The sequence below is a fragment of the Moschus berezovskii genome, chromosome 11 (genome assembly GCF_049115385.1).
Source record: "Moschus berezovskii isolate FMDL1 chromosome 11, NW_MosBer_1.0, whole genome shotgun sequence".
Taxonomy (NCBI): domain Eukaryota; kingdom Metazoa; phylum Chordata; class Mammalia; order Artiodactyla; family Moschidae; genus Moschus; species Moschus berezovskii.
In genome coordinates, this window is record NC_142470.1 from 7,585,252 (window position 1) to 7,597,346 (window position 12,095).

General features: G+C 50.9%; 1 protein-coding gene across 4 annotated transcripts in view; it reads left to right on the forward strand.

Annotated features, from left to right (window-relative positions):
* Nucleotides 1-12,095, forward strand: part of ZER1 (zyg-11 related cell cycle regulator) — a 29,861-nt gene continuing 17,766 nt past the window's right edge. For 3 of the 4 annotated variants that reach the window (XM_055399410.2, XM_055399407.2, XM_055399411.2), the window contains exons 1-2: nt 1-242; nt 11,359-11,610. In XM_055399410.2, coding sequence (XP_055255385.1) covers nt 11,453-11,610 — 158 coding nt within the window. In that variant the 5' untranslated portion in view covers nt 1-242; nt 11,359-11,452. Of the gene's footprint in view, nt 243-292; nt 556-11,358; nt 11,611-12,095 lie in introns of those variants that run through there. The other variant, XM_055399408.2, reaches the window with a different exon arrangement.

The following is a 12,095-nucleotide window of genomic DNA, read 5'->3' on the forward strand; positions in this document are numbered from 1 at the left end:
AGGCGACGCTGGGCCCCGGAACCTTCGGCCGCCGCCGCCCGCGTTCGCCGCGGGAACCGGTCCGGGGAACCGGTTCGCTGTTGCTAAGGGGTGGCCCCGGAAGTGACGCGCCTGGGGTTTGTTGACAGCGGAGGCGGCGGCGGCTGCAGGCTCCGAGCCTTAGGAGCCGAATCGGGGGTGGGGCCGGGCCCCGGAGTCAGCGCCCGGCGGCCCTCCGCCCCGCCCGCAGCCCTAAGGGCAAGGTAACGGCCACGGGGTCCCCCCTTTCCCGCGCCACGGCGCGACCCCCATCCCGCCCGGGGATCGGGTCCCTGGGATTCCCAAGCTCCGCCCCGCCGACCCCAGGTCTTCCCCAGACTCCGGCCCTAGCATGGAGAGATCCCCTGCCTCCGCAGGAGCTCTGGCTCGGGATTCTCCCCGGGCCGCATCCTCTGCGCCTCCTCTCCGAGGAAAGCACACCCCGTTCGTTCCCGGGCCAAGGGATGGACCTGCGTCCTGCCCCTTTCTCCTCCAGCCTCCGGTGCCTCACGGTCGATGCTGCAATCATTTGCAAAGGTCCATCTGGGCTGGAGGTGTGGGAGAGCTCCCTGGTCTACCCCTGCTGTCAGGTCTGAGAAACGTGCCTTTAAAAAACTGAGCACCCTTCGTCCAGAAAGAAAATGACGCCCTGTCCATGGCCCCTACAAAATGGGGGATAGATGCAGGGCTGGAAGAACCAGCCTCTGCCCCTCCTACCTGTTGGATGAGCTTGAGTTCCCCCAAAGCAGTGCTTGAAAATTCAGGGATGACACGAGTGGGGTGGTGGGAATCCAACAGGGTGGGAAAGGGATGGTATAGGATTGTAAGCCTAAGGGCCAAGGGAGCCCGATAGGTGAGTTGAAAGTGAAACTGACTGCTGGCTACAGCTCTGTGGGTGGAACTTGACTTGGCTGCGTTGGGGCCCAAAGTGTCCAAGATTGCCAGTCTTTGTGCCAGTAAGCACGGCGTTTGATTTTTAAATCAGAGAGGGAATGTCTGATGCCCCCATGGAAAAATTCACCCCCGCATACGGTCTTCCTCAGAAACAGTGTTTCTCTTCAGGATTCAAGCTGGTTAGAATGAGTATTGAGGACAGCTTTGAAAAGGGTCATAGGAGGCTGTACTTGAGAGCAGGAGGTGGTTGCCAGTTGATAAAGAAGTCTTTCTGTTTCAGTTCACTCGTTCATTCAGCAAATCAGAAAGTTATGTAAGGTGGAGAAAAATATATGTAGGGTGGAGAAAAATGGAGCAGGAAGGGCCATGGAAAGGGATACTGGGTTTTGCCCATTTTATAAAGGGTGATCTAGAGAAGGGCTCTAATAAGGTGATGTCTGAGCAGAGATTTAAAGGGAGGGAGGGAGCAAGTGCAAAGGTCCTGAGGTGGAAAATCTGATGGTTTTATGAAATAGCAGGAGGACAGTAGGGCTGAAGCAGACTGAAGGAGGGGAAGAGTGATTGACAAGGAAGTCAGAGAAGAGTATGGACAAAACATTGGTGGTTAGGGTGTCAGGGGCTGTTCATGTGATGCACGGTCATAAGGTGTCTTAACTGGACACCTTTCAGAACTGCATTAATTTGAAGGTCAGAGAAAATACAGATTTGTTCACGGTGACGAATGGCCGCTGTTCTCTGCCTTGCGTTCTGAGTACTCTTTCTCCATCTTGACAATGACCGTTGATGGGATATGTTTTGAAAAGGATGGAAATAGAGCACTGTAGTTAAATCTGGTCATAGCACTTGCTTGCTGGTGACGAGAAGTGGATGAAGGACCTTTTCCCACCTCTCTGTCCTCATACTTAGCATAGGATTGTCGGGCTAAATGAGAGGTCACGTGCTAAGGTGCTTGTGCACTATTTGGTGCATATTAAGTCGTCAGTAAGTCTTGCAGGTATGCTGATGGCAATGACGATGGTGAGGAAATGTTTACATGTGTCTGTCTCAAAGTCTTTCTCTTTAGCACCAACTGATGATGTCACTAGCTCTTGGCTGCGTCTCTGAACTCGTAGAATTCTGGTGAACAGTAGGGGAGACAAGGTGGAAACTTGTTGTCACCCCTCAGTGGGAACAGTGGTTGTGCATCCCTGGCATAGTAGCTGGATTCCGGCTTTTCTGATGCAGTGGGAGGTTATGGGGGCTCTTTTATTTTTTTTTAAGGGCCCAACAAATCCCCATTTTGCCATCTAATATAGGCCAAATGATGGTGTTGAAATAGATGACATGGAGACGGGTGGTGGGGAGGAGTGTATGTTGGCGTGTGGTTGGGGTGTGTGTGGCTGATGGAGACTGTTGATCCTAGATGCGCCCAGCAGAGGCTGAGATGTTGCAGCCTGCCTGATAAGGAGTGGAACAGTAGTGGTTACTCTCTCTCCTCAACCCCCAAGCCTGGAGTATGTCAACAGGCTTGGGTTCATAAGCTGAGCAGGGCAGCTGGGCCGGAGGATTTGAAAATGAGAAGTCATGGCACACTGACTCTGAGAGCTGGGGTCCTGGAGCCAGTTGCTGTGGGTCAAACCTTGGAGCAGTCATCTAGGGCGCTGGGGTCAAGGCCAGCTCTGCAGCGGGTTCACTGCGTAAACTTAGACTAGTCCTATCCCTTGCCTGGGCCTCCATTTTCATGTGTCCACTCTAGCTTTATACTGTTGGGAAGGTGAAACGAGACTCAGGCTTTAAAAAAATTCAGCACATTCCAATGGGCTTCCCTTGTGGCTTGGCTGGTAAAGAATCTGCCCGCAATGCGGGAGACCTGGGTTCGATCCCTGGGTTGGGAAGATCCCCTAGAGAAGGGAATGGCTACCCACTCCAGTATTCTGGCCTGGAGAATTCCATGGACTGTATAGTCCTTGGGGTCGCAAAATACCAGACATGACTGAGCGACTTTCACTTAGTGCACTCTAATGTCCTCTGCACAGGTAAGAACAGCTCTTGTTGTCCTTAGCACCACCACGATTCTGCAGGCTTCACTTTGGGGCAGAGGACTTCAGTACCTCAGCTGTTCTTGACTCTTGAAATGCAAGTTCAGAGACCCCTGTTGGAGCATTTACTTTGAGACCAATATCCTGTGACTGGTTCAATCACTGACGCTGATTTTTCCAGCTTCAGAAATGGGCATAAGGATCTCTCCAAGCATTACTCTTGGGAAATCCCTCCATAATTATTGGTTACCAACTTCTTACCAATATTTCATCACGTCTCCTCAGCAAACCCATGTGGTAGGTGCTTTTGGCAACTCATGGACAGATAAGGACCCTGATGAATATTGAGGCTGGTGAACATTGCCTGGGGACCTCATGGAGCTGAGGCTCCTTCACCCTCAACCAACCAGTTACATGGTTACTGTGTCATGGAGACCCCATGAGTTACACTGGGTCCCTTCTTCAGGAAGCTTCTAGTCCTGTGGTCAAAAAATAATATATGCCCATAGGATAGTTACCAGTGATGCCTGATCATCTATGCTCAGTGCCCAAGGACAGTCCAGGTTGTAAGGAGGCGAAGGCTCATGCTACAGAAGGGGGAGCTGAGGCTTGAAGAAACGGTTCCTGCCCACAGCATCATGACGGAGAGAGCCAGGCTCCTCCTGGGGAACTTGGGCACATCATCACACATCTTTGAACCATAGTTTCTTCATCTGGAAAGCAAAATCCTATGTCCTTGTAGGTTATTTGTGGCTTCAATGAACACATTCATGGAAAGCACAAAATTCTGGGTCTCAGAGTAAAGAATACATGTATACATACTAATATGTACACATAGACCTGTGTACATATACATAATCTGTGGCCAGTTCACCACTGAGTCTCAGCTGCCTCATCTGTAAGTGGTCAATTATAACTCCTGCCTCACGTGCTTGTTGGGAGAATTAAATGAGTCAACACGTGCAGAGTACTTAGCAGGGTCCTTGGTGCTCAGTATGACTGTGATCGTCGTTTGATTGCAAGCATGGAACCCAGGTGTCCCTGAGGCCGCTCTGCCTCTTTGTACACCAGTGAGGGGTGATACGCATTCCATTTCCACATCTTCCTAATGTCACCCACCCTGCAGATCAGTCTCTGCAGGTCAGAGACCCGCTGGGATGCCCTCAGATCCTCGCCTGCACCCCTGCCCCCAGCACCTGTCCTGACCCCCTCCACAGCAGCCTCCTACCCCCTCTATCTGGCCTGTGATCCGCTCCCTCCTGGAAAGCGTCCAGCCTCTGTAAATAGGATATTTGTTTGGGTTTTCCCTGTAGCTCCTGGGTTAATATTTCACAGGGTGGGCACTGCTTTGAGCTTCTGGCTCCCCCAGCCTCTGTCAGCTGGGTGTCAGGACACTGGCGGGGTCCCATGCTCCCTCGTCTGGATCCCAGATTCCCTTCCCCTTCCACTGGATGGACAGGAGACTGGATGGCTTGGTGAGAAGCATGGGTTTGGTTTAGGTTTGGATTGCACCCAACTCTTGTTAGTTGTGTGACTTTAGACAAGCCTCAGTGTCTTCCTCGGAATACAGAGTAACAATCTCTACCTCAGGGTGTTTTAACGTGGCCACTTGGGCAGAAGCAAACCTTTTTTTTTTATTTATTGGAGGCTAATTATTTTACGATATTATATTGGTTGGTTTTACCATACAGAAGCAAACCTTTATTCTGTTACGTGCCAGGCACAGGCCAGGCCCCGAGCATCCAGGAGGGTGGAAGCGGAGAGAATTCCTCTCCTCCTGAATCCTCGCGGCCCAGCCCAGGCTGGGGGAGGGGTCGTTAGACAAATTATTATACAAGCGATGAATTAGCCACAAGCACAGGATCCTGGAGAATGTCGTTTGTTGGTTAAGTTAGAAACTATATGAAATTAAGCCGTAAGGAGCTTAGACTGGAGGCAGCCGACTTGGAGGCGGCTGTTACTGTTCACTCCCCACTGCCCCCCACCCCCCAGGATGTCATAGCTCCCGTCAGATGCAGGCAAGAAATGGGATGGAGGAAGACGCAGGGTTCTTCTTGCTGTGTGCTTGTTCTCTTATAATCAGAGTTCTCTCCATCTCCAGTTGCCAGAATCCCAAATGGCCAGTGCCCACCATGAGAATGCAGAGCCCAAGGGGCTAGTCGTGGGGTGGGTAGAGATGCCCAACTCTGGCTGGAAGGGGTACAAGTAGGGGGCCCCCAGGTGTCTCAGCTTCTGTGCCGAGATGGATGGCCCATTCTTCCTCCAGCTCATCCCCGCCCACAGCAGCAGGGCTGGCAATGCCAAAAGCTGTTTGCCAGATCCGTGCCATCTGGCCGGTTATCTTTTGAAGGCACTTGGTTCATCTTGGCGGCTGACAAACTGGTGTTTCTTCCAGCTGAGGAGCAAGGTTAGGGCCGAACGGCTACCTGGGTGACTGGGCTCTTCCTGTGGAAAGGGCAAAGCCCCTGCAGCTCTCTCGTTCAGAGCAGGGAGGGTTCTGCTCTGCCCCCTGGCTGCTGGCACTCTCCCGGGCACAGTGGGTGGGGAGCATCCGAGAGTATGCCTTCACCCCCAGGTTCCCTGCTTGTGCTGAAACCCTACAACACACATGCCGTGCCCACGAGGGGCATGCAGCCTTTGTTCGGCCTGTAGTGTGTGCCAGGGCCCCACACCCTCTGCCCTTTCAGTCTGGGAGCATCTTATCCTTCTTCCTGGAATGCCTTTCCCTTCTCTCCCTGCCACCAGAGTGAACTGTGACTCATCTTTTGGGTCGCTGCTGAAATGTCACTTCCAAGGACACCTGCCCTGACTCCCCAGCCCAGGGCAAGAACCACCCTCTCCTTCAGAGCACGGGGCCCAGTGGCGTGGATTTGTGTGCTGCTTAGGTGGGCATGTCTGTCTCCCTGTAGAACTAATGTGCTCCACGAGGCCCAAGACCTGCCTATTTCGCTCACCCTCAGGCCCACAGTGCTCCATAGACAGTAACTCTGGGCCAAGTACAGGGGTGGGGCCAGAAGAGACAGCCTGGTTCCTGCCCTCATGCAGCTGGCTGTCTGGCAGGGAAGCTGGATCGTTAAACCAGCATCAGTTCAAAATGTTAATTGTGGTAGGGCCCGTGGAGGCAGCCAGCATGAGAACCCTGGGCAGGTCAGGGAAGGCTCCCCGGAGGAAGCAACACTAAGGCCTGAGGGTGTGGAGACATCAGCTGAGTAAAGAGTTCAAAGGTAGTGTGGGCTGGAGCGGCTGGGAGATGCTTCCTGAAGGAGGGGCAGGAATGTGTTTTGGGGGTTGGGAACGGGGTTTAGGGGAGAAGGTGGATGACCAAAGGTCTGAAGGTGACCCTGTGCCTCTAGCCCATTGCCAGTACAACGAAGGAGGTCAGTGTGGCTGGAGTAGGGAGTCGGAGGCGGCGAGCAGGCTGCAGAGCTCATTCCACTTCTGGAGGCCTTGAGTGACTGCTTGAAGAGATGAACTCGGCGGTTTCCAACAGGACACGTGGCCCTGCCAGTGGTGCGCCTGCTGGGCCCAGCTTCCCGGGCAAGAGGCTGCTGCCCTCTTGAAGATCTAAGAGTGAGCGCAAGCAAGGGAAGGCCGTGCCCAGGGCCCAGGCCGCCTGTTTAGTGTGCTTTTCCTCAAGGCTATCACGGCACCAGTGAACAGCTGGCACAGTGAGCCTGGTGGCAGGAGACCCAGGCCCGAGGAGCAGGGGCCTGGAGCCGGGGGGAGCAGACCCTGCACTAGGGACCAGGGCAGGTGAGGCAGGAGAAAGGGATGATAGCGGCGATGGAGATGGTGACGTGACAGCTTTTAGTGAGCAGTTACTATGTGCTGGGCACCATGCTAAGCCCTTTCTTATTGTTCCATGTTATCTGCACACGGCGTTCTCTGTTATAGAGAAGAAACCGAGGCACAGAGAAGTGAAGACACTTGCCCAAGTTCACCAGCCCTCAATCAGTGGGGCTGAGACTGGAAGCTGGGTTGGCCTGGCTCCAGAGCTCTTAGAGCACGGTCACCAGTGGTGCCAGAACTTAGAACTGGCCATTGCAAAGGGCACAGTGTTCTGTGGCCACCCGCTCGGTTTCCTGAGCAGCCTAGAAGCCTCAAATGTGGATGCAGAGGCTCCAAGAAGCCAGGGGTGATGCCGGGGCCTCACCTCTTGCAGAATTGTCCAAGAGATGAGGTTCCTGCCCCAGTTTGGACAGAGCAGCCCCTCTCTCTGAGCCCAAGTGTCTTCATTGTAAGGTGGGGTCATAACCACTCGTTGTGCGCTGAGTCGTGTCACGCCTGAGATGAGGTGTTTTTCCCAACAATCGTCCCCATTTTCCAGATGAGGAAACTGAGGACCAGAGAGGTTAAATAATTTACAAGTGAACTGTGGAACTGAATTGAAACATGGCTCTGTCTAACCACAGAGCCTTCACTTGAAAAAAAAAAAGCAAAAACTATTGAAGGATACTATAGACTAGGAAAGGCACACAGAGCCTGAGCAGACAGTTTGAATTTCCACAAGTGTACACACCTGTGTCAGCCCACCCAGAGACCCCTGCCACCTTCTGTTACTGCCTCCTGCAAAGGTAATCACCGCCCTGACTTCTAACGCCGTAGATTCATTCTGCTTATTCCCCCGCTCCTACTTCTTTTTGATCTCTGTTTATTTGGCTGCTCTGAGTCTCAGTTGCGACACACAGAATCTTCCATCTTCCTTGCAGCATGTAGGATTTTTAGTTGCGTCATATGGGATCTAGTTCCTTGGCCAGGGATTAAACCAGGGCCCCCTGCATTGGGATCTCAGAGTCCTAGCCATTGGACCACCAGAGAAGTTCCTTTCTCCCCCTTTCTGACGTAGACTGTCATAGGAAAATGGTCTGGGACTAATTCCTGGCTGTCCTTGGATCTATAAATGGTTGATTGTTTCCTGTCTTGTTCACTCCACTTGGAGTTGAAAGTTCAGTTTTCATTCTCTCTTAGCCACTTATGGTAGCTGAAGATGCATAGTCAGTTGGAATATCACTTACCCGGACCCCGAATCCCTTTTAAATGTGGACCTCTTTGGTGTCCAGGCCATTTTCTTTTTTGCTGAATTGCAATATATGTTTTTAGAAGTGCACACATCGTAATATTCAGACAGCTCTCTGAATATCGACAAAGTGCACACACCTGTATGTCCAGCCCTCAGATAAGAGACTAGAAGCTTCTCAGCACCCAGCCAAACCCCCAAAATAACCGCAGTCCTGAATTCTGCTACCACAGATTAGATTTTCCTTCTTTGAAAAAAATTTTTTTTCTTTTGGCTGTGTCACATGGCATGCAGGACCTTAGTTCCCCAACCAGGGATGGAACCTGTGCCCCCTGCAGTGGAAGTGTGGAGTCCTAACCACTGGACCATCAGGGAATTAATTCCCAGATTATCTTGTTTTTTAACATAAGGAAGTAAAACATAAGTGGATTCACTCAGTGTACGAATACACACTCTTCTGCATCTGGCTCCTTTCGCTCAGCATTGTGAGGCTCATCCAGGCTGTTGAGAGGTGGTGCGTGATCCTGTGTAGTGTTCCATTGGTGAGTCGACCATAATCTTTATTCTCATGTCTGCACATTTAGCTTCTGACCTGTTAGGAATAGTGCTGCTGTAGACATTCTGTCTGTGTCTTTCCATGAACATTTACGTGCCTTGCTGGTGGGTGTATCCCTGGGAGTGGAGCTGCTGAACACTGAACGTGTGTGTGTGTTCGGCTTTGCGTCTCACAGTATTCTAGCTACACTCACAGATCACACCAGTTCACACCCCCGCCAGCAGTGTGGGTGGCCTCCCCTTGATCCATAGCTTCACTCAGGCTCGGCGTTGCCTGTTTTGCTCTTTCCAGTGGAGCTGTCCTGATGGCTGCACAATGGTATCTCATTGTGGTTTTCCTTTTCCTTATGTTTACTGTTTGTTTCCTTATCCTTTATGAAACGCCTGTTCAAGTCCTTTGCCTGGTTTTTTAATTGGATTCTGTGTCCTGATCTGTAGAAGTTTTTATATATTCTGAATACACGTCTTTTGTTGGATTTATTACTGGAAACATCTTCTAGTTTGTGACTTGTCTTTTCTCTCTCTTAATGGTGCTTTTGGATGAAAAGAGTCTTAATTTTGAGGCAGTCCAATTTGTCAGTTTCTCTTTATGGGTTTTTTTTGTGTGTGTGACCTATTTAAGAAATTATTGCCTACTCTAAAATCATAAAGATATACTTCTATGTTTTCTTCTAGAAGTCTATTTGTTTTACCTTTCACATACAGGTCTGTGGTCCATCTCACATTAATTTTTGTGTATGTATGAATGAAGGTTCTTCAGTGCATATCAGTTTATTATTTTTATCTTATGAGTCCTTTTCGGAAAACTTTACCTACCTCAAGATCATGAAGATCCTCGGAGACTTCGTTCCAATTTTTTTTTTTTATTAAACTTTTTATTTTATTTTGGACTATAGCCAATTAACAATGTTGTGATTTCAGGTGGATAGCAAAGGGACTCAGCAGTACATATACGTGTATCCATTGTCTCCCAAACTCCCCTCCCATCCAGGCTGCCACATAACACTGAGCAGAGTTCCCTGTGCTATACAGTAGGTCCTTGTTGGTTATCCATCTTAAATATAACAGTGTGTACATGTCCATCCCAAACTCCCTAACTGTACCTCATTTTTATTTTATTTTTTTGCCACACTACACAGCTTGTGGGATCTTAGTTCCCTGACCAGGGATTGAACCCTGGGCCCTTAGCAGTGAAAGCATGGAGTCCTAACCACTGGACCTCCAGGGAAGTCCCCACTTTTTTTTTTAAATTGAGGTATAGTTAATGGACACTGTTGTAGGTTACAGGTGTATAACATACTCATTCACAGTTTTTAAAGGTTACACTCCATTTAGAGTTACTGTGGAATATTGGCTATATTCCCTACGTTGGAACAATATATGCTTATGCACTATTTATTTTACACCTGATGGTTTGTGCCTCTTACACGCTTAGCCCCATCTCATCCCTCCCCTTCCCTCTCCCCACTGGTCACCCCTAGTTTGTTCTCTGTGTCTGTGAGTCTTTCTCTTTTGTTATATTCACTAGTTCATTCTATTTTTTAAATTCCACATGTAACTGATACCATATAGCATTTGTGTTTCTCTGACGAGACCTTGCTTTTTTAATAACAGCTTTATTGAGCTGTAATTCCCATGCCATCCAGTTCATCCGTTTAAAGTAAATCATTCAGTGGGTTTTGGGTCTATTCACAGAGTTGTGCAACTGTCACCAGCGTCAATTTTAGAACATTTTCCCTCACCCCAATAAAGAAGTCCACAGCCCTTAGCAGCCACTGCCCGTTTCCCTGCACCACCCCCCAGCCTCCCAGCCTCAGGCAACCGCTGATCTACCATGTCTCTGTGGGTTTGCCAGTTTGGCCAAACATTTCATGCAAATGAGATCATACAATAGGTGGCCTTTTGTGATTGGTTTCTTTGACGTATCGCAACGTTTTCAAGGTGCAGTGTTGTAGCATACGTCAGCACCTCGTTCCCGTCACTGCTGAGTAAGACTCCATGGCATGGTTATACCATGCTTTTGTCTATCCATTCATCGGTTGATGGGCATTTGAGTTGTTTCCTTTTTTGACGCTTCGGGATCGTACCACGCTGATCATTAATGCACAGCTTCTCTGTGGTCATGTATCTTCATTTCCCCCTGGAAGGAGCCCTCATTCCGAATTGTATCCGGTGAGATGCGGTGATGCCCTGTCTGTTAAACCCTGGCACACACTAAGTGTCCCCACCATGATGGCTCTAGACAGGGTAGTTGACACAGTAGCGGACACCCCAGTGTAGCAGTTAGTGAGAGCCCCTGTCAGTCCCACCCGAGCGCTGGATCCCCAGTATGGACATCAGCCCACAGACTTTGGGAAGCCACGGAGACGCTCCGACAAGGCCCCCTGCTCTTTGCACAGGTCAAATCACGTATAGATGGTAGCACATCAGAGCGGGCCAGGGCAGGGGGGCAGGGGAGGAAGGAGTCAGGAGTCCTGGGCCCTGACCCTGCTAAGCTGCTAAATTTGGTTTTTTGTCTTTAATTCTTGCTTATTTATTTGGCTGTGTTGGGTCTTCATGTTGGCGCACGGGCCTGTCTCTTGTGACCTCCAGAGCATAGGCTCAGTAGTGTGCACACGGGCTCAGTTGCTCCACAGCTTGTGGGATCTTAGTTCCCTGACCAGGGATCGAACCCATGTCCCCTGCATTGGAGGACAAATTCTCAGTCACTGAACCACCAGGGAAGTCCCTAAACTGCTCAATTTGTATGTGCCTTCCAGGCACCTCGGCTTTACTACTCAGAGAGCGGACAGACCTAGGGCTACTGGGGTCCCGGCCCTTGCCTGTGGCTCACTTAACTTCTTTCCCCTTCCCCAGGCCGTGGCTCTGCCAATGATCCTGTGAGTGTTAGGGCGTCACCGTTGCCCCTGGGGGCCCCTGTCCCAGTGTGGCCCACCTGCCGGCTCCCAGCATGGCATCCGACACCCCCGAGTCCCTGATGGCCCTCTGCACCGACTTCTGCCTGCGCAACCTGGACGGCACCTTGGGCTACCTGCTGGACAAGGAGACCCTGCGGCTGCATCCAGACATCTTCCTGCCCAGCGAGATCTGCGACCGGCTTGTCAATGAGTGAGCAGGCGCAGGGCTGGGGTGGGGCCCGAGCCTTGGTATGGTTTTGTGCGGAGAGGTTGGGAGTGCTGCGGGTGCCCCCTTGGGGGTCTGCACGCACGTGGCTATCCATGGGTGCAGGAGAGAACTGGCCTGTCCGTATCTATCAAGTTGTAATTGTGCATGTTGGTATGTGTGTGGTGGGGTGTGCACGTGAAGGAATGTGTGTGCCCACACGTGGGTTTCTGGTGCACAAGGCAGGTTTGAGTGTGAAACTGCCGGTTTGCATTAAGAGGATGTAGAAACTTCTTATGTAAATGAAGGAGTTAACGTGCTGGCCTGTGTGTGTGCCTGCACGTGTGTCCATGCACACGTGTCTCTGTGTGAACCTGAACACGCATACATGTTTACGCACCAGTGCCTGACTGCTTGACCCCCGAACAGGGATGAAATCATTTGGAAACACTCTCTGTGGCTTCTCCAAGGGGCTCCCCACTAGTAGAGAC